General features: G+C 40.7%; 1 protein-coding gene across 3 annotated transcripts in view; it reads left to right on the top strand.

The window, feature by feature from the left end:
- Window positions 1–22,646, top strand: part of SH3PXD2A (SH3 and PX domains 2A) — a 271,900-nt gene that overhangs the window by 100,040 nt on the left and 149,214 nt on the right. For all 3 annotated transcript variants that reach the window (XM_056849280.1, XM_056849281.1, XM_056849279.1), the window contains exon 4: window positions 22,003–22,079. In XM_056849280.1, the coding sequence (XP_056705258.1) occupies window positions 22,003–22,079 (77 nt within the window). The remainder of the gene's footprint in view (window positions 1–22,002; window positions 22,080–22,646) is intronic.

Below are 22,646 nucleotides of genomic sequence, written 5' to 3'. Positions count from 1 at the left end.
TGTGTTTTCCTTCAGGTTCCCCTTGCCAGCTGAAATAGCCTCTGCAAGAGGCATGGTTGGCATTATCCTTATTATTATTTCATTTGCAGACAAAGATGTTTTTGTTAGTATTTTGGTGTGATATTATTTATTGTGTTTTTTGGATTCTGCTTGAGTTTTCCTTCATTATTGCTCTTACCATGGTTTATAGCTTTATAGCTTCTAGTTCTGTTGAGAACCAGGGTGTTTGATGATAATCCTGAGTTTGTGGGTGAAGGTGCTTAGGAGCAATCAGGTTGGTGTACTTTTTGTAATGCACGATTCAAGGGTTTGGGAATGATGACTGGCATTATTGTAAAGCACTTTATACTCTGAAAAGTGCAATGGAGAACAACAGCTTATTCATAGTTTCATTGTCTAACTATGGGGGAAAGGAGAAAATACCATATATTTTAGTTCCAGGCTCAGCAATTTACAGAATATAATGAACTAAATTTATTATTTATTTTCCATATTGAACACTTGCTCCTATTCCCTCCGGTTTCATTGTTTGGACTTTATGGTATGATTTGAAGGTACGGATGGTGAAGAATCTGGTTCTCAGATGGGTCCAAAGAAGAGTGGTGATCTTAAAGAGAGGCAATCAGAGCAGACAGAGTTCAGATGCCGTGGAGTACTTGCTTAGTCTCTTATATGGTGTGAAATTAGTGTGCAGAAAATGGGGAGCTTGTTGTCAGTCTAAGGAATATAATGACCCCTTTGGATCCTGGATCTAGATGAGTGCTGCAGAATGTAACATTACTTAAGGGAGGTTGACTGTCTATCCATATGCTTGTTGATTTTCACATAGATCTTAAGGAATTTTATTCAATGAAATTCAGTTACACCTTCAAAAAGATCTCAGCTGTGTGGAATCAAGCAATGACTTGTTCAGGCCTTCTATAATGTGCATGAGTTTATCCACCATCCTCAAGCAAGCTGATTTATCAGAAAGGAGGCCAAGAGCTTGAATTATTATTTTTTGTTTCAGGCAACCCAAATTCTAGTTTATGCACATGGGTTGCAACCATCTCTCCTTTATTCTGTGCTTCTCTCTCTCAAGGACCTGTACTCTTCTGGTTTAGCTGTGTACACAAAAGTCCCACTGTAAATCAGAGAAAGGATTCACTGCTTTGGGCAGATGTTCCTTGTCTAGGTTTGTTTGTTTTTGTTTTTGCCCTTGTTCTACAAAGCTAATTGAATGTTCTACTGTGGTGGGTGATTAAAGCATTAGGTTCATAAAAGATCTTGGGTTGCTATACTGTTTGCACTCATTAGCCCAAGCAACTGCTATAATGCAATGCAGATGGTGTGTAAATTTGAAATGGCTTGTCATAAGCTGGGAAATACATTTTGTATATTCAGCTTAGAGCTGAATTTGGCCTTTTAGTAGATGCCTTTAAAAGAGTATGTTCCTGAAACAGCAAGGAGCGAAGAAAAATATATTGTCTGTTTCATGTTCTTATGAACAGTAGCAGTATTGCCTAGCTTTAGGACTTGTCCAAACATACAGAAACATAGAAGATTTATAATCTTCTCTGGAAGCAGCTGTGAGGAAGGAGGAAGAATATAACCCTTGTTGACTCCAGCAGTTTTGCTTAGCCATATGGTGGTCCAGAGTAGCTATCTTGTACTGGTAATTTTTGCTTTACTGGTTTGAAAGTGGCAGCCCGAGGTAAGAAGAATCATGCTCTGAGAAGCACTCTGAATCGCCATAGTTATTAGTACTGAACCCAGTTACAAATTTTAGAACAGTCAATCCAAAAGCACACATCAGCAGTTGCTGTAATGGTCACGTAAGGGTGATAAGTCTCTTGGCTTCTTGCTAAACCTATAGGCATATATAGAACCTGATGTAGTTCCAAGTTTAGTGATGTCACCCAATTAGTGTTAGCCCTTTTCATTTCTCAGGGGTAAATTAGCCAATTATCTCATGCCCAGCTGTGGGGAGGTCTAAAATAATAAGATAATTTGGCCTGAGTGTTTTGATAGTCTAACCTCTAAAGTTCTAATATGTGCTTTTTGGCTGTAAGCATACATACATACATACATACATACATACATACATAAATACATACATACATACATACATACATACATACATACATACATACATACTATGTAAACCTCTTCTTTGATTATGGCCAAACTCCTATGTATACTCTTTTTAGAAATTTAGGTACTTAGTTCTCATTATCCAAATTTCATTTTAAACTTTTATATACTGATTTCTTATAGTGCCTTGTAATCTTGGGACCTTTTCTTAATTAATAATTTCTTCATATTGGATTGTCATAGTCATCTTTATTGACAAATTAAGGTGTATCAAATTTCTTTCTTTTTAAAAAATTTTTTTAAAGGTTTATTTTTATATTTAAGGGGATACAAAAGGGAAAAGAGGGAAGGGGTAAAAACCGTTTGATATACAAAAACAATATAGCAGATTCAATAGAAAAATAGACTTAGTCGAATACAATACCATATAACAAGCATGAATATTAATCAAGTAAAATAAAATATATCTAAGTATGTAATTGTAAAAATATAACAGTCAATCAGAGTATCTACCTATTGCATATTGAAAGTGTATTATACTGTTTGAAAACCCAGAAGTTACTTAACGAATATTTGAAACATAATAGATAAAACATTGCCTATCACTCATTCTAGTACTATTCGATATGCACCAATCATTTAATTAACTGGAAGTCATGTATGTGTAAAATGATTCCCACTTTTCGTCAAATTGTTCTATAAGTTTGTTATGATTAGGATTCAGCATAAAAGTCCTTTTGGCCATACTGGCGTAGTCTAGCAGTTTTTCTTTCCAGTCTTCTATTTCGGGTATTTGCATTTGCTTCCAGGTTCTTGCCAGAACCACTCTGGCTGCCATTGTTGCATACTTAAAAACATCATGAAATCTTGAGGGCAGATTTGATGGGACCATACTAAGCAAAAAGTATTTAGGGTCTAGTGTTATCTTCGTTTTTGTTATTGTCTGTAATTCTCGTTGGATCTTTTTCCAGAACGTTTGTAGCTTGGAACAAGTCCACCAAACATGAAAATAAGAACCTTCCGTTTCTTGACATTTCCAACAGGCACCTTTCTTTCCAGAAGAAGTCATCTGTGAAATCATATTTGGGGTCATGTACCATCTGTAGAATGTTTTATACCAATTTTCTTTCACTTCTTGGCACACAGTATATTTCAATTCAAACGTACAAAGTTTTTCCCATGATTCCATTGTGACCATTTCACCAAAGTTTTGCATCCACTTGATCATGTTAATTTTCACTTGTTCTTCTTCTGTGTCATATTTCAAGAGGAGTTTGTAGATTTTTCCTAATAAGTGAGCATCATTCTTAGTTATTATCAATTCGAATTCAGACAATTCTCGAAATGGGCGAGGATATAAACAGTCTTTTTGTAGATTAGACCTCAGTTGAAGGTAAGTCAGCCAGTTTAACTTTTGGAATTTTTCTTGAAGTTTAGTTAAACATTTGATTTCTCCTGTGTGCTCTATCATATCACTATACGTAAAATGAACAGCCATTTTCAGTTTAACGTTATCATGATAGGCTTCGATCGGAGACATTATGGATGGTGGAGAGGGACTGACTCTTCTTTTATACCTTTTCCAAACTTTTAATATCGCCATCTTGATATCACAGTCTTCTGATGCTTTATCCATTTGAATTGTTGTTGAGGAGTCCCACAAAGCTTTATGGAGTGTATCAAATTTCTGTAAATTGAAACCTCTTGTAACTATTCACAGTAAAAAAAAAATGCAGTCAGTCATCAACTTTGTGGTTTGACATTGGTATGTTCCAATATCAGTAAACTTCATAAAAATGTAAATGAAATCTTCTTTGGTCTGATTTCTGTTTAAAAAGTGTATTAAAAGACTGTGTTCGAGACACACTTGAAACTAGCAAGCAGACCCAAATCCGCCATGCAATGCTCCTCGTTAGCAGATCCATTTTCATTAGGAAAGACCACACATATAAGTAATTAGAGGTAATGAAGATGATGAGAGCAAAACATACCCACAATGTTTGGATCAAATTGAAGATAACTATATACGGTACTGCATGTATGGAAGCTCATGAAATAGAAATACTTAAGATACTTAAAAAGCTAAAAAAAAAAAAATTCTGACTCTTATATGTTTGGCTGAGCCTGCCATTCCTTCTGAAGAAATGTTGTTACTAAAAATGCTGCTGAAATAGAAAAATCCTAGCTATGTGCAAGCTTTTGGAAATAGTAAAAAAAGACCTGAGGTATAGAATACTTTTCCTTTCAGTTTATGACAGACATTGCCCTCTGTTCCTTTTGGCTACTGGGTCAGAGGCAGTGTCAGCAGTGGATCACTTCCTGGACTTATCTAGAGAGCCTCTGGGGCTGAAGGGAAACACTGTTATAGGGAAAGGAAAAAGGGTAAGCTAATTGGAGCAAAGATGTGAGGAACCATCTCCTCAACAATTATTTACAAGAGTGTAGGACATCCCTGATACCAGTCTGTCAAAACATCTGACACCATCCCATGCTTTACCAGGGGTACTTCTAAGAGTTCTGAGCAGAGCAGTTTTAGTAAAGTTTGTTTTCCTTTCCCTCCTTCTGGCAGCCCCATAACTTCCCTTTTTTTCTGCTTCCTTTTTTCCTTCCCATACACCAGCCAACCTCCCTTTACTCTGTCTTCAGCTTTTCCGCCTTTTTCTGCCTATCCCTGGGAGCCTTTCTCTGGGAAAAGTTTGGCGGAGTTGCACAGTGGCCACCAGTGTTGGGCTGGCCTCAGTTGTGTGGTGGCCCCCAGTGGCAAGCCTGGCCAGGCGCAGTTGCGCTGTGGTTACCATTCCCTTGGCAGGGGCAGGGGATCCCATGCCGCTTGTTTCCCACCACTGCTTAGAGTGGCTGCAGGAGAAAAAAATTTAAATGTCTTCTTCCATCCATTTTCCCAGAAGGCCACTTGGTTATGTCGTAATGGGGCAGTAGCACATAACAAGCATAAAACTTTCAAGAACTATTACTCCCTGTAACACTAGCAGTGGCTACTGCACAACTTAGGGTTGACTGAGAGGCAGGGACATGGGTGGTGGCCACTGGCAGCTGCATGATGTCACTTCCAGGAAGAACCCAGATGTGACATCGTACCTCTCTAGGAGTTGCCAGAAACTCTGGTAAAACAACAGCATTTGGGGCAATTACTAGAAAGGGCTCACATCATTTCTGGGTTTCTGGCCTGGCCTCTGCCTGGTGGAATAGCTTCTATAAGGAGACCAGGGCCCTGTGGGACCTTAAAGAGTTCCTCGGGGCCTGTAAAACAGAACTATTCCGCAAGGCCTATGGTTGAGGCCAGCTACGGTTCCTTTTCCTATAAATGCTGGCTTCCCCTAACCTCCAGTGCTGTTACTTCGTCCTTCCCTTTGTTTAATTTATGGGATTGTATCCATCTACTCATCCGGCTATGACTATATATTACACCTTAGGGGTGCCTTAGGTAATTTCTGTCTTTGAATTACTGATTTTAGAGAGCTATCTAAATGCTGTTTTTAAATGTTTTATCTTATTATTTTGTATACTGTGTTGTTGTGTAAGCCACACTGAACCCAGCCTGGGCCAGGGAAGAGCAGGGTAGACATTTAATTTTAAATAATAATAATAATATATCATGCCATTGCCGGTGGCTGCCCACTGCATGTCCCTACTGCTCCCAGCCAGTGTGACAGGGAATAATAGTCGGTGTAAGTTTTGTTGGATTGTTTAAATGCTATTGCCCATTTAAGACATAACCAAGTAGTATTCTAGGAAAAGAGAAGAAAGAAGTAGACTTGTTTCAGGTATCTGTATAGGAAAACATTTTTACCCACTGAAAATATTAATTAACAGGAGTCTTGTGGCACTTTACCAATTACCTTTTTGATATCCTACCATATCTTGCCTTATGCTAGAATAAAAACTGACTAGTCTTTAAGGTGGCACACAACTGTTTTTTTTCTGCAACAGACAAACACATTTACCCCTATGAAACTGAGACTATTCAGATAGAAAGCATTTGTAAAATTAGGTATTTGGTGTTTATGGGTGCTGGTGTCATTTAGTCTAAACAAATTTGTCTAATGGAATCGGGTCAATTGTTTTCTTTCTTTAACTGTGTTTGTTCTGTTTCAACCAGTTGAATTCTGTGGTCTTTTTCAAACATCTAGCTATTGTCAGTTGTTAGACAGGTACACAATGATTCATTGGTGTGGAACTTTATCACACTGAACTGGTTGGGAGATGCAGAACCAGCTAACAAGCTGAAACTATTGTTCCTGTTTGATTGATACTAGCAGTAGTGTTTGTATATTCAGTTTGGGCCTTGGGGGTAATAAATTTAAAAAGCCTTAATAAGCCTAATGCCATATATTAAGAAAGGCAAGATATTATAATCAAAATCAGATTATCTGACACCCCTGATTCTGATTTTACTTGCATTCTGGTTATTGTTTAAGAAACTTCTCCTGCCTCCCTGATAAGATATCTCCCGCTATGATTTAGGCTAGAGATGTGCTTGTTTAATGAATGAAAGCCAAGGTTTCCAAGACTGCAGAGTCTGAAAGCCATTAAAAAAACTGACCAGGACTTACATTTTGCTCACCCCCATATGGTGTAACCAGCAATTAAGAAACAGTTCTTGGTTTATTGCTTGATGTTACTGTAGGATCAACTAGTCCCTCACACGGCAAAAGCTTGTGTTAGCATGCCAGAACTAGAAACATATACATTCATATGTATTTCAGATTGTGAAGCTGTACAGATGACTAAACTACTGATAATATAAAACTGTGTTGGGCTTAACCCTTCTGCTGTTCTTAGTCTGCTTCTCCTGCTTTATTGTTAGGTATCTAAAAATACTCAAAGTGAGATTCACTAGAATGCTTCTTCGCTTCAAGCTTAGAAAAGCATTAAGCATGAGCATTATTGCAGTGTATCAGAGTGGATTGATTTGCTTCTTACATTGATATAAACTAGTGTGGCCTTTGGACAAGCTACAATTGTCATTGGGGATCTGTGAAGGGATTCCTGATGTGTAATATAGCTGCAAAAACCAGTCACGGGACAGCCAATAGGGCCTGGGGCAGCAGCACTAGGGAATGAGAGGTTTAACTCCCTCCCAAACATACCCAAGGTCATTGTTCCTAGTTCCTAGTCAAACCCCCTAATCAATGCAGGATCAGCTTAGAGCAGTGGTGGCGAACCTATGGCACTCGTGCCAGAGGGGGCACTCAGAGCCCTCTCTGTGGGCACGCGCGCCGTTGCCCCAGCACAGAGTTCGCCTGAGTTCGTTACTAGAAAGCCAGAGGGACGCGGGGCCGGACTGCTCCCCTCCCCCTCTCCATGCGCTCCTGAGGGCATTTCTCACATCACCCGCCCCTCTACCCAGCAGCCCAATGGGAGCGCTTCCTCCCTCCCCTGTCACATGCGGCAGGGCAGCTCACATGCCAAGCAGCTCACATGCGGCGTGAGGGTGCGGCGCGGACAGCAGCCTGTTGAGTCTGTGGCATATGTGATTCCCGTGGTGGGGTTGGAGAGGAGCTAGGTTGGAGGGGAGCATAGCTCACAGCGTGGCATAGCTGGAGGGGAGCAGAGCGCTCGGGCCACAGCGCGGGCTTTGCGGCGCCTCCCATCTTTCAGTGAAATCCCCTACTAAAAGAGGAACACCCACTTACCTAGCATGTAATTAACCTGTGGAACTCCTTGCCACAGGATGTGGTGATGGCATCTAGCCTATATCAAATCTGACACCAGAAACAGATTAACAGATGACCTGAGTGCTGCATGTGTTGCTCTCAAACTAACAAAGTATGAGCCAAGGTTAGACAAATTATCAGCATGCATACAACAGCAAAAATCACATTAATTGTTCAAAAGCATGCCAAATGCAAACTTTTACCTTTCAATAAAAAGTTGTTTGTATCATTGAAAGCTCTGTTATTGTGTTTTTCTTTTCAGACAAAAGATGTTTATGAGTTGTTTTTTCTAAACTAAAACCTAAGTATTCCGGTTAAATTGCCATGTTGGCACTTTGCGATAAATAAGTGGGTTTTGGGTTGCAGTTTGGGCACTCAGTCTCAAAAAGGTTCGCATTACTGGCCTAGAGCATCCCTAACTAGTGTTGTCCAGCTGCTGCTTGAAGACTGCCAGTGAGGGGAAGGTCGCCACATCCCTAGGCAGCCAATTCCACTTTTGAACTACGTTCACTGTAAAAAACATTTCCTAATATCCAGAAGATATCTTTCTGCCTGTAATTTAAACCCATTATTGCAAGTACTATCCTCTGCTGCCAACAGGAATAGGTCTCTGCCCTCTTCTAAGTGACAGCCCTTCAAATTCTTAAAGAGAGCAATCATGTCTCCCTCAACCTCCTCTTCTCCAGACTGAACATTCCCAACTCCGTCAGCCTTTCCTCATAGGGCTTGGTCTCCAGACGCCTGATCATCCTCGTTGCTCTCCTCTGCACCTGTTTCATTCTGTCTATTTCCTTTTTGAAGTGAGGCCTCCAGAACTTCATACAGTACTCCAAGTGCAGCTTGACCAATGCAGTATACAGTGGGACTATGACATCTTGCAATTTGGATGTTATGCCTCTGTTGATACACCCAAGATCGCATTAGCCTTTTTGCCACGGCATCACACTGGCTGCTCATATTTAGCTTATGATCCACCCTTACCCTAAGACCTTGTTCACACAAACTGCTACCCAGAAGTGTATCCCCCATCCAGTATGCGTTTCACATTTTTGTTACCCAGATGTAGAACTTTGCACTTGTCTTTGTTGAATTGCATCTTGTTCACATCTGCCCACTTTTCCAGTATGTTCAGATCTCGTCGAATTCTATATCTTCTGGTGTGTTTGCTGCCCCTCCCAAAGTGGTGTTATCTGCAAATTTAATGAGTGGTCCCTCATCCAGATCATTTACAAAAATATTGAAAAGTACTGGGCTCAGAACCGAGCCCTTGTGGCACCTACCTCCATTCAGATGAAATGCCATTGACAACTATTCTATGAATAGTTAACATTGTGCCTGATTTTCCCCCCTGCTGGGGCTAAAAACAGCCAAGGGAGATCATTTCGAATTGGGAAAGCAGTGTGTGTGTTTGTGTGTGTGTGCACGCCCGTGTGACAACACAGTTAAATTATGTGCCATGGAGATCCATATATTACATGTAGTTTGGGCCTTTGATATACAAATGAAGAGGCGAGAAAGATCTTCCACCAGGGAAGCAAGGGGGAATGCATGATCTTTACAGGTGTATCTCTCCACCCTGGTAAGAGATCTAAAGTCTGTATACACAGGCACAATCTTGAGGGCAGTATTTTTGGAAAATAATGAGTGCAGAAGGGAAATTTTTAACTGAACGGAATGTTATTCTTATTGAATCCAGAGGAAGCAGAATTCAGAGTTGCAGCGATGGAGGGAAAGTGTTGGGGTGAGATACCACTAGAGTAAAGATGGCAGAGAAGACATCCAAGAGAAAGCACCAGAATCCAAAGTTGCAGTGATATCTCACCCCAACACTTTTCCTCCACCACTGCAACTCTGAATTCTGGTGCTTTCTCTTGGATGCCTTCTCTGCCATCTTTACTCTAGATTACACTCATGCTACAGGAATCACTGGGCAATGTGTGGACATTTTCCACTCCCTTAACATCTTCATTTCATCCTTATATACTTAAAATTTGTGCTGTTTTCTGGCAGTGATGGGAGCCAGATTCTCAGGGTTTTTGAGTTACTGCTAAAGGGGGGTGATAATGGGGCAGAAGATGAACTTACCCTGTTGAAAAAGGACTTGATTAGGTTACTGGGCTGGCCTGCATTGTAAGGGACACTTTCTCTAGTAATGAGAAGAAGAGTTGGTTTTTATATGCCGACTTTCTCTACCACTTAATATCCTGGGACATGAAGGATTGCTTGTTTTGCATCTGTCGTTTTTATGGAATTCTGAAACACCATGAGTTTTGTACGGGAGAAAGTGTGGTATAATAAATAAATAAGTACATGATAAATAAATAAATGCAGAAATGTTCGCAACTTGGCATCTTCCCCATATTTTTTGGTTCTCACATGAGAGAACTATTGGAAGTAGAACAAATAATACATAAAGAAACGTGTTGTTAAATAAATATGCAGCTTACACAATTAATTAAATCCAGAATTGTAACTGTAAAAGTAAACCCTTCGTTAGACCATTTACTGAAGAACTGCTTGCCCTTTCTTGTAAATGCCTGTTGTTACCTAAAGGGCTTTTATATGGTTGTGACGTCTTTACAACTTCTGAGTTTACACAAAATCCCTCATGGGAATCTTTTGTTTCTAATTCATTCCCACTCCATCCAGCTGACTCAGGATTGAATCACACAATTATGGTTGTCTGAAAAATTAACCCTTTTATCAGTGATGGCCTTTTAAATAGATCTTTAGCACATCCTTAGTATTAATTTCATTAAATTTGCAAATGTTTAGAAGTACCTATCCCAAATTTTTCCCACTTAATCCTCTCAAAGAAATTGAGGCAAGTATTACGTTGTAACCAGACATATTCTACTAATGCCAGAGGGGATCGTACAATCAAATCTAGCAACAGAAGAAAGAAACGGTTGATAATTTGTACCAAGGCACATTTGGAGTACTGTTTTAGGGTAAATGCTGTTTTTTGAAGAAGAATCTGCATCCCTTTTTAGGTATGCCAGTTTCTCTTCTAACACAATTCACAAAGAATCTGCAAATATTTCCACCAAAAGATTGATTTGAGAGGTAAAGTGGAATGTTAACTTGGCGTACGTCTTTTCTAGAAATAGCAGGTGCCGCCTACAAGTAAGATCCTATATCCACCCTGGCAAACAGTTTGTTCCATCCAACCAAATTTTCTTGTGGCTGCTTCACCCCAGTTTTGGTCCAGGGAACTCTGCTTACCAGACTTAATAGCCAATGGAACCTCTGGTTATCTGATTCTAGGGAGTGGGTGTGATATTCCTGCCCTGGCCATTTGTCGGGGCTTTCCAGAGTTATTTGGCTGGCCAATGTTAGAAACAGAATGCTGGATTCCATGTCAACAAGTGACTTAACACAGAAAACTAAATCCAAGGCAGAAGTGGGCTCTGAGCCCCCAAATCCCCATTTATCTCATTCATGCTAGTTCTGTCTTTCCTTCAGTCTTTAACCCAAAACAGTCTCATGTCCATTTAACACCTCCGGTTTAAAGGCAGACAGCATACTTGTGAAATTCAAGCAATGGGCAGCTCCTGCCAATTCAGCAGACCACTACCAGTCAGCCTTAGAGTTAGAGAAGGATAAAAATGCAATATGTAGATAGTAGTAGTGCCTATACCAGCCCTGAGAAAAGGCTGAAACAACATCTGCTGAATGGAAATTATTTTTACCTGTAATGTAGGTGGTTAAAGGACTTTAATTACTGCATTTTAAGTAATCTAAGGAGCAGAACCACTGAAACATACAGGAGTAAACATGCTTAGGATTGTGCTGCACAAGGCTCATCCCCAGTAACATTATTTGTCCCAGTTTCCAGTAGGGTTCCTTGTCACCAATTGCGGAAACATAAACATCCTTCTTTCCATGTCTGTATAAAATCACTATGACAAGGACAAAGGGGGAAAGCTGAACACAGCTCATCTAGAGCAAGAAAAAATTACTGTAAAAAGCAAGATGACTTAGATGCTATTCCTATGCCTAGCACTGAATCTTCAGCAGGCTTTCCCCCAGATACACACTGCCAAGCTGACCAGGCGGCCATCAGTAACCCCTTTGTATATGCAAAAGATCCCAGACCAGGCGACTCCAGCAGCACACTGATCCTTGTCAGCTACCTGGTTGACGGAACCATTTTGAGCTACACCCATTCTGTAAGAGATGTTCCAGGGACAAAATAAGCTTTGTAAGTGAACTTTGGGTAGGATTAAGACCCTTGAGGGCTTTTCTACAGGGGGGATTTTAGTGACATTGAAGAAGCTACACTGTGGTGCTAAAAACATCTCTTATGCAGAACTCTGGGGAGTTCCAGAAAAATATTTTAGGACGAAGGAATGCCACAGCTGTTACATACCACCCAACTGCTCGCAGCGTTTCAGAAGTAATAGTCTTCTGTGCAGTGAAATGTTTACATCCAGGGTGAATCTAAAATATCAGTGCGCCAAACTTTTGAGTTGGATTATAACATGTAAAGGAAAACAAATTTATCTCAAAATTATTAGTCAAACTTGGACTATAGACTTGTTGTCACTATAATATTTCCACATCTAAAAATGGTCTGGAAGGGAAAGGACGTCTAACTTAAAGAAGCCACTCTCCCTGCCAGCTGAAGCATGCCATTTAAAGTAACACGATTTTAAAAACTCTTCATCTATTTAAAACCAGAAGTAATTTAAACCCTGTAACTTTAAAACCCTTGCATAAAAGCTTTTAAAATTATTTTTAAATAAAATGTTTATGCCTGTCTTTTGATTCATGGTAGGCTTCTAGTGTGAATTGCAGCAGCCTTTTTGGACCAATGTTGTGTGCCTGTATGGATAATGGTGCTGGTACCATCTCCTTGGAATCTGAGATACACACACTAGGCATTTTCTCTGCACATAACAGAAGCGGCAACATCATAGTTGCCGGGGCAGATATTCCCAAGTGCCTCTTAATCTGGTAATAGAAATTAGAATTGCACAGTGGTTTCATTTTGATTTACAAAGACTAAAGGGATAATGAAATCTGTTTGATACTAGCCATGAGGACTCTCTAATAATCATGATGGACCGTGGAAAACGTGATTTCCCCAAAGACAGGCATTCATAGAAACTAGGCAATGCCCCTTAGTCAGGTCTTTTTGTTTGACTGGTAGCTGCGTTTTTAATATTTAGATTGGTAGGCATGCTGTTTAGAGAACATACTTTGCTCTTGTTTAGATGGTAATGGGTTTCAGCATGATCCCACCTAACTGTTCTGTTGTGATCTCCATACCATTTTTGGTACAGTCAATTTCTTCTGTTGAGCCTGGTGAGTAGGGTAGAGATTGGGCCTACTTCCATGTTTTAATGAAAACTTCTCTAAGAATAGGAAAGTATACCTGGTTCTATAATGCTTTTGGCACATGTTGAAAGCAGCAAACCATATATCAGCTCTGCTAATCCCTGTTCTATTTGTTCTACTTCAAATGCCATTAACACAGGATCAGGATGGGGAGAGGGTGCAGCAATTCTGTGCAAAACCAGAGGCAATAACTGGTACCGCTTCAAAGAGACATCTGTTGTGGATCTGAATTTGCTACTGCTTTTGCTGGAAAAGTTGACATCTTGAACTAGATTAAGTATTTTAATGAAAGAACATACCAAAATGGAGGAAAGTGTTCAATTTGAAGTACTTCCAGGCATGTATAGTTGGGATTTATCAAAAAGAAGATAACAACAAGAAGTCAATACGGATACCATGTCCAATTTTCCATAGTGAATCTAAATAGAACCAAGAGAGGGATGCGATTAATATCCCAAGTGGTAAATTGCTCAAGACACATGTACTCATAAATTATGGAATAAGAGATCCTATTACCAACCCCATCTGTGTCTCCTAAAATAGCAATAAGAAGATAATTATGTTAACAGCTTTTCTTGTTTTATTTCTTTCTGTATGATTGACATAGACTATAAGCTGGTTTTGTTCCAGTGCAGAGATTAGATGGGCTCTTTTCGATCACTGCTACAATGTCTCCTTAAATCAGAGGTATTGATTTATATGAACAGTACAATATTGCTCCCCAGAACAGGTATTTTCTTCAAAAAACTTTGTCCTCCATATTTTTCAGCATGCTGCTCCTTTTGGAATATCTTCGCATGGAACAGCGGCCTCAATGAACACCTTCTTATTATTTTGGCCCCCAACCATATAAATATGGCACAACTAGGTTGCCAGTTCATGATTTTAATCATCAGGGAGGTCCAGAGGTGGATCAGTGGGAAGAGATGGGGACCATATGTTCTAGCTGTCCCTATTTAGTGGCCCAATTTACCTATCCTTGGTAAATCACAGCCCTTATTTTGTCCTTGTTTTTCTTCCCCCTTTTGGAGATGCCCAGTGGTACAATAAAGCAGGTTTGAGCCAGCACTGGTGTAGTGGTTAAGAGCGGTAGTTTGGAGTGGTGGACTCTGATATGGAGAACGGGGTTTGATTCCCTACTCCTCCACATGAGCGGTGGAGGCTAATCTAGTGAACTGGATTTGTTTCCCCACTCTTACACATGAAGCCAGCTGAGTGACCTTTGGCTAGTCACACTCTCTCAGCCCCACCTACCTCACAGGGTGTCTGTTGTGGGGAGGGGGAGGGAAGGTGAGTGTAAGCCGGTTTGATTCTTCCTTAAGTGGTAGAGAAAGTCAGCATATAAAAACCAACTCTTCTTCTTCTTCTTCTTCTTCTGCTGCTGCTGCTGCTGCTGATCTGGGCGTCCCAGGTTTGAATCCGTAGTCTGTCGTAGCAGCTTGATGGGTGACCTTAGGCCAGCCACACACTTCCAGCCTAACAGGGTTGTTGTGAAAATACAATGGAGGAAAGAATTATATAACATGATTTGGGTCCCCTATGGGGAGAAAAGTGGGACATAAATAAAGTACATCAATAAATACATGAATACCAGTAACTGAAGTGGTACCTCCAATCTTTTGCTTCCTTCCTGAGAAACAGATACTACTACCAGCAAGAAATTTAATTACTTTCAACCTAGGGATTCCTTATTCAAAGTTGCATAGTTGCAAGTACTGTCATTCTTAAGGTTTCATCCCCCTTCCCAGAGTCTGTAGAAGTACAGAATTCACCCTCTGGGTAGATGTGAATGCATGCACAAGAACTCTAATTCCCAGTCCTATGAATGTGCCCTATTGCTTTTCTTTGAATCTATACCCTTGTCCCTGCATAAGAGTCACTTGTGAATCCTGCCCCTCATGTCTCTGCCAAGTCTGTTTCAGATGTGGAGAGGAGTGCTCAGCTCTTAATGTGCTTTATTTATGTGCCTCTGAAGATTATGGCATCTATCCATCATCAGGTTGGAACTGGAGACCACAAGTCTACAATCCTGACCACTCATCAAAGGTTATGTGAGGTTCCTGGTGTCAGGATTCTATAAACGATGGCCAGCTTTGCATAGTACAGCAGCACAAGGAAACAAAGGCAGGCAGTATTTGGGGAATTATGCTCCTAGTTGGTTGTGCTTGGAAAGAAGGCCCGGTTTGTCTAGGCTAGTGTTTTTTTAGCAGCCTCTCCAGTTTGGCTGCCGTGTACTCGGTAGATTCAGATGCAATTGCTCTGGGTCCAAATAAACTTTTGTCAGTTCACATTCGTCCTCCTAAGATTTGGCGGTATTCAGTTACCTTCATATAAAAAAGCTATGTGTGTTTATCTAGTGCTCTTCTCCATGAAAAGCAAAAAGACAAAAAAAAAAAAAATTAAACCCCAAGCAGATAACAATGGAACAAAGATTTAAGCAGTAGTTGATCCTGCTGCCACTTTTGCTTTGGACACTTTTGGTTTCAAGAAGAAGGAAGTAATTGGCCAGAACATAAATCCTTACGTAAGCTTGTTTAAGCTTCTGCATTCATTGGGGAAAGGCTGTTGAAAGGTGACAGTTCTATGCATTATGTTTATTCTGACATGGGCCCTTAGGTTCATATTGACAGCTTCTTTGCAATTAGCTGAAGTGTCTGTGAAGGCAAACTTTGCTTTCTAATTTTCAGTGTTATTTGCAGTGAAGATTTTGTAGTTTTGCTTTTGTAGGCTTGAGAATAGGCTACATGGTAACGTTTTCAAAGTGCAGTATGTTGTCTTGTTATATTTTGGTCAATTTCTGTCTTTGGGGACATTTGAGTCAGTAGTCCATTGGTGAAGATACAGTGGAATATGTGGGCAGAAAAGCAGGTGCAGTGGCGTTGTTTAAGGAGTTGTGATTATATGTGCTGATAATGTAGAGTTAACAGTCATGATATGTGATAGCAACTTTATGATTTCCATCTAGCATGCTTGGACCTTGTATGTTAGACCAGAACAAGAGGAGAACCTGTGAAGACTCACAGGGGAGGAGAAATCTCATTTCCCCCTTTTCCCTATTCTTGCTGTGGCTGCACCTGCCTGTCCTTTGAGAGCCAGCGTAGTGTAGTGGTTAAGAGCGGTGGTTTGGAGCGGTGGACTCTAATCTGGAGAATTGGGTTTGATTCCCCACTCCTCCACATGAGCGGTGGACGCTAATCTGGTGAACCGGGTTGGTTTCCCCACTCTTCCACATAAGGCCAGCTGGGTGACCTTGGGTTAGTCACAGCTCTCTCAGGCCCACCTACCTCACAGGGTGTCTGTTGTGGGAACGGAAGGTGATTGTAAGCCGGTTTGATTCTCCCTTAAGTGGTAGAGAAAGTTGGCATATAAAAACCAACTCTCCTCCTCCTCCTCCTCCTCCCCCTTCTGGCACCTGCTCAGGTGTTCCCTCCCCTACCCCATCAGCTCACTGCTGTCCCCATGGGTTCTGGCCCTAACTTCTCATCTTTTCCCCTCCCAGATGGCTCAGCTCTGGCTTCTCTACTTCCATTTCCAGCTTCTTCCTTCCCCTCCCCTCCTGCCTGCTGCTATTGCTGCGGTATCAAGCACCATTTTGAGTTGCTATGACAACTGTCCAAAATACAGCCCAAATTCTGTAATTTCTTTGGGTGACCTCTGTGCATGCTCAGACATTGCTATTAACTATTTGGGGTAACCCAAAAGTAGGGTTTTTAAAAGAAGGGCTTTCTGCAGTTTGGGGAGGTTTATTTGACTTTTCAGGACACTAAATGATAGCTATGGTTGGCCACATTGTATAGGTTTGCCCATCTGCACAGTGTCAGCTCCCAGTAGATATAGGGATCTTGTTACACATTAATTGTTTTCAGCAAATTCCAAAGTTCTTCTGATTTGACTCTAATTTTGGTTACTTGGCCTCAGAAAGATATAAAAGAGATGATTCAATGAACTCTGTGATTTCACTTGGAAAACTGTTAGAAGGCAATCTATGGAGTGAAAATTTAGAAGGTATATTTGTGTAGCCCACTGATAATTAATCAGGCTTTCATGAGAAGTATGAAATCACCATTTTGCCTGTAAAACATTATACTCTCTCTATCTCCCGCAAAACATATATACCCTCTCTGTCTCTCCCCTCCCGGCCTTTTGTGGATGGCCAAGTGTTTTCAAGCCACCTATCTAATATTAATTTATGAATTTTGTTGTATGGCAGAGGCCTGAGTGTTTTCCTTCAGAGGGTTGGAAGAAATTTAATGTGGCGAAGCATAAAGAAAGTTTATTCCTCAAAACCCCTTTATTCCTCAAAATCTGTGCTTCTTTGGTGCCTAAAAACAGTGAATAACAGGTAACAGGAGACATATATTTACTAAAGGGAAGCAGGAATTCCAGCTGAAACTGACACTGTATTGTTAGGAGAAGGAGTAAGGAAGCATTCAGCCAGCAAGACAATCTGAAGTGTGCCAGATAAACTCTGGGAAATTATCTGGGAAATAAATGAGGATATTCAGTCTTCTAGCTTTCCAAGAAATCTCTAAATTATCGCTTGAGTTTCTCTAAGATTGAAGTGATTTTTTTTGCAAGAGGTCAATATCTTTGTCTATGTATATTGTAGAATTGGAATATATAATTTGAATTAGGTACATTTGAACAAACTGCAAAATTGGGGAGATTTTGCAGGATGGTGGTACAGGTAGGGTTTTGGCAACAGCTCCTTATCTCTCCTGACCCTCCCATGAAAGCTCTGGACTGGCTCAGTCCTTGGCCCTCTGCTTTTTTAGTTCTGCACTCTTACTCTCCGCAAGCGATCACTGCATTGATGCATATGCATTCCGATGTCTCCTCGTCAGTGCCTTTTTGCGTGTTGCTCCTGTGTCTGGAAGCATCTTCTGTCCTCTGATCATTCATCCATTTCCCTCGCCTCCTTTAATGTCTTGTGTGAGCATCACAGAAGTTCATTTAGATGGCTTCACCTGACAGCACTTGTCAAGAGGCAGTTGTGGAGAGCGACTCACCTTGGAGGCTGAGAGAACTGGCCCCCAGCAATTGGGTGGGGGTGAGCTGCTCTACTGGATGGGTTACTAAGGGCGTAACTACATGATACGTCTGACAAAATCAGGCAACATAAGTAAGGTGACCTTCTTGTATCAGCCACAGTATGTTTTACAGCCTTTTCTCCAGACCTTTGGCAGAACTTAAGGCATTGTAGCTTGACCTTAGTAGATCTCACTACTGGCTTGTCAGTCCTTGACCTCTCCATTGACTCATTCCTTGTTCATTCAGTATATGCTATAAGATCTCTGGTCAGTCACTGGATTCCTTTTTCTGTTCGACAGGTTTCCTGACTCCCTTTTGGTGCTAGATACAGTTTGAACAGGGCTACAAATAAACATCAGAGTACAAAATCAGATACATTTCAGCTGAGTCTGTAACTCAATACACTTAGAAGTTAATGGCAGTAAAAGTTGAGGGATTGACTTCCAAGTTGATGGAATTGGGAGACGTTTCGGAGGGGAATGGAGCCACGCGACCAGTCTGGAATAATTCCAAAGCTGCTTCACAAATGCTGCCAGTTCTTTCTATGACTACAAAGGCTGGGATCTGTTTCCAGGGTTGTTTCAGAATAGGATGATCATGCTGATAATTTTTCAAATCCACTTAAGGAATTAATTAAAATATGACATCTCCTAAAATCTCCAACACAACCCCCACTCCACCACCTTTTTCTTTTACTCATTGCTCTACATCACTTTCCTTATTATCTGTGCCTTGATTCTCACACTCCACTCTAGTAGTTATAGTGGTACTTTAAAGCTGTTGGCAGCAGCATGCCTTCCCTGTAAACTATCTATTTAGCAATGCTGAATTACAGTTTCAGGAGACTTTTCATATGTTCCGTGTCTTTGGCTGCTTTGTGATTTCTAAAATATGGTCACCATCAGTCTGGCTTTCAAGTTTGTGGCTTGGATTGGCATCAGGGAGACCAGAGAACGGGAACTGTTCAGACTCTCCATTTACTCTTTACAACACATTTACTACACATCCAGAGCTTTCCCAGACCATTTAGTAGTAATGCTGGGAAAGGGCTATTTTATTTCTCTCTAATAGTGAAATAAAGAAATAAAAGGATGTGTTTGTTGTTTTCTCTGCACCATTTGTCAAAAGTTCTTATTCTCAGTTAAGCCTCACAAATTCCAAACACTCTGTTGCTGGTGAAACCATACAGGCACCTAGAATAATGCCTTGTGTCATTGTTCAAAGGTAGGGTTGCCAACTTCCAGGTGAGTCCTAGACATCGCCCGGTATTACAACTGATCTCCAGACAACATACATTAGTTCCCCTGGAGAAAATGGCTGCTTTGAAGGTGGACTGTACGACTTCATACTCCAAGTAGTGCGCCCACTGTGGATCTGCACTCACTGCCTTTCAGCCAGATCCAGAGTCTTCTAAACTGAATCAAGCTGAAAAGCATCCAGCTCTTCTAGTTTCCAGAAAAAGCTTTCTCTGCAGAGAGCTGACTGTAATGATGACCGAGCCAGCTGTGCAAAGAACATCTTAGTAGCTGGCCTTCATGGTAATCACAAAGCCACTCTCCTGAGCAGTGTTTCAAGTACCGTAAATGTTTTTAAATCCACCAAATAACTTTTTTGGGGGTAATATGCTGTATTCTTGGGAAGAAATGCAACCAAATAGTCATACCTGCCTGAAAGAGCTGTTCTGTTGTTTGCAACCTGTTACTGTGAATAGAAGAGGCTGGAGAAACCTCCTCTTTCTCCTCTTTAGGGTTGCCAGGTCCCTCTTTACCACCAGCGGGAGGTTTTGGGGGCAGGGCTTGAGGAGGGCATGGTTTGGAGAGGGGAGGGACTTCAATGCCATAGAGTCCAATTGCCAAAGTGGCCATTTTCTCCAGGTGAACTGATCTCTGTCGGCTGGAGACCAGTTGTAATAGCGGGAGATGTCCCTCTAGTACACGAAGGTTGGCAACTCTACTCCTTTCCCTTTACCCATGCAGAGATTAAAAGCACTGAATCTTGCCCAGTTTGGAGAGAAGGGAAGAGGAACAAGCTCTTTCTTCTTTCCCTTATGCAAGGCAGAGATCAAGAGTTATGTGTCTGTTCCTGCCTGGCTTGGAAGGGGGAAGAAAAACAAGCTCTTGCAGCAGAAAAGGCAGAGATCAAAAGCATTACTTCTGTTCTCACACACATAGGAGGGGAGGGAAGAACTCCCTTTTGCAAATTCACTGTGCAGCTATATTGCTGGGTGGATAAGAACTGAACTCCTAGCTGATCCCCTAATCAGCTGTGAGTCAGCTTCTAATCAACAGGTAGTTGCAAACTTGGTGTTTGGCAGTTGCTTGATGCAGTCCGAACATCTGCTTGTGAATGTCGAGAAAGCAAATTTGTCTAACAGTTTAGCTGTAATCCACATATCCTTTTGCATGCTGTGCACACACTCCTCCTAAATAAACTCCAAACGATTGAAGGTCCTGAAATCCATCCCTTAACCGCAAACCATTGGTGGCTGCTGCCAGAGCAAAAAGTGCTAACTGACTTTGGATACTGAAGTCTGGCTCTGATCCAGCAAATAACACTGTGTGTATAGCTTGGGTATTGGAGGCAGGCAATTTCTCATTTTGTTCTGGGTTACATATGTGAGAGCCAGCCAGTAGGGATGATACTGCAAATAAAAGATTCTGCAGAGTTTATTATTACATTTTTAAAATGTGTTTGCTAACACAGAATGTATGTATGCTTTTGGTGGTTAACATACCTTTTTGAAAAAGGTACAGCAATATCTAGATGCTCCAGTTTATGTATGTGGTAACACATAAACGACAGAAAAGCAGCCTGGATGTGTTCAAAGGCACTATTGTTATTATTTCGCATGTTCTATGGTTCAGGAAAAGAATCTTCAGACTTAGCTGTATGAACTTCTTAATATTTCAGATGATACGGCACTACAAATAAAAAACTTCTGTGGTTTAAATAGTTTTTCTTTCCAAGTAAATTTATGGATCACATTGTCTGCAAAATATTACTATTTTTTTCTTTGCCAGTGGGAATATGTTGGCTGGTAAATGTAGGAAAATCTGGAAGACCGGTGTTCTTAACACAGGCAATGAAAAAGGGCTGAATAATTCTACTGGCAGTCTGATGGCAGCTTCTACTACAGAAGGAATCTACAAATCATTTTTCTCTTAATACGAATGATAATACATTCCAAAGGAAAAACTGGAAAAGAACAACACAAACAATTGTATCCAAAGATAGGATGCATGCTCTGGTATCACCCTAAGAGAGCTTGGCTCGTGGGTATTCTCAGTTAATTATTCATCAGTTTTTGGACTGCAAACCCAAACACTGTGGGGTACAAAGAAGGAGGAAGGTCTGGCATTGTCCATATGCCCCCCACCCAATTTAGTAGTAATAATTCTGTAGTACAAGGTATAATTCACCTTGTACTGTTAAGATCTTGTGCCTTACATTAATGTAATTACACTAATGTCCTCAAATGATGTAGTACTCAAAATCTAATTTCAGTCCTAGCTTCAAGGATTCTCATAGCATGTGAAAAAAACTGCACAAAACCTGAATTGGATGTGTCTTGTCATAAGTTTGTGTCACTGAGAAATGAGACAATCTAATTGCAAAGGAATATTAAGTGTCTTTCAGCGAGCTGGATCTTATGGATTTTCCCAGATAAGTGGATCTTCTAAGTTCCCCAGAGAATAGAGGGGACCCCCTCAAAGGCAGTGGGGAGTCATGTTGATCATAGCCATGGAGGCAGCTTGATTGATTGGATGACCTTAAGAGCCAGTGGTGTTCTGTCTTTGCATTAGCATGATCTAGGACTTGAGTACTTTCTGTCAAAATGCATACTCAATCTCTGCATCTTTTCTCTTTTTTTCTCCCCCAGGTAAAATCCTATTCAGGAGAAGTCATATTCGAGATGTAGCTGTGAAAAGACTAAAACCTATTGATGAATACTGCAGGGTAAGAATGATTTTCTTCTTAGAAGGATGACAGTAGAACACAGTGAGTGATGATCAGTTGAGCATAACTGCAGGGGTACAAGTTTAGGGGAGCAAAACTCTTTTAGGTTACAATTTGCAGAGCCTGTCCCAAAAAAGATTGTACCTGCATGGACTCTCCTTGCAGAGACCCATTAGACATTAGGGAAGATTGGCAAATAGCTTATTCTTCAGAATAAACCCCTTGGATTTCAGATGTCTGGTAGAAATGACTGTAATCATACAGCTAGATTTGAGTCCAGTGACACAGAGACCAACAAGATTTTTTGGAATATAAGCTTTCGGGAGTCAAAGCTAACTTTGCCAGATAATAATATAAATGAGATAAAAACGGTTTGTCCTTGTGGCATCTCATCTGTGCCAGTGATATCAGATATCCCAATCAATTAAAATATTTTCCTCAGTTCTTTATATGAGTCTTTCGCAAAGGAATCCTTTCAAAAATATCTCTTGTATTATAAATTATGTGGCTACTGTGCGTGGTCAGGCATGTGTTCTCATCCAGTATTCTTTATAATCATGTGAAAAG

The sequence above is a fragment of the Euleptes europaea genome, chromosome 5 (genome assembly GCF_029931775.1).
Source record: "Euleptes europaea isolate rEulEur1 chromosome 5, rEulEur1.hap1, whole genome shotgun sequence".
In the NCBI taxonomy this organism is placed as follows: Eukaryota; Metazoa; Chordata; class Lepidosauria; order Squamata; family Sphaerodactylidae; genus Euleptes; species Euleptes europaea.
This window is presented reverse-complemented; position numbering and strand designations above follow the sequence as displayed.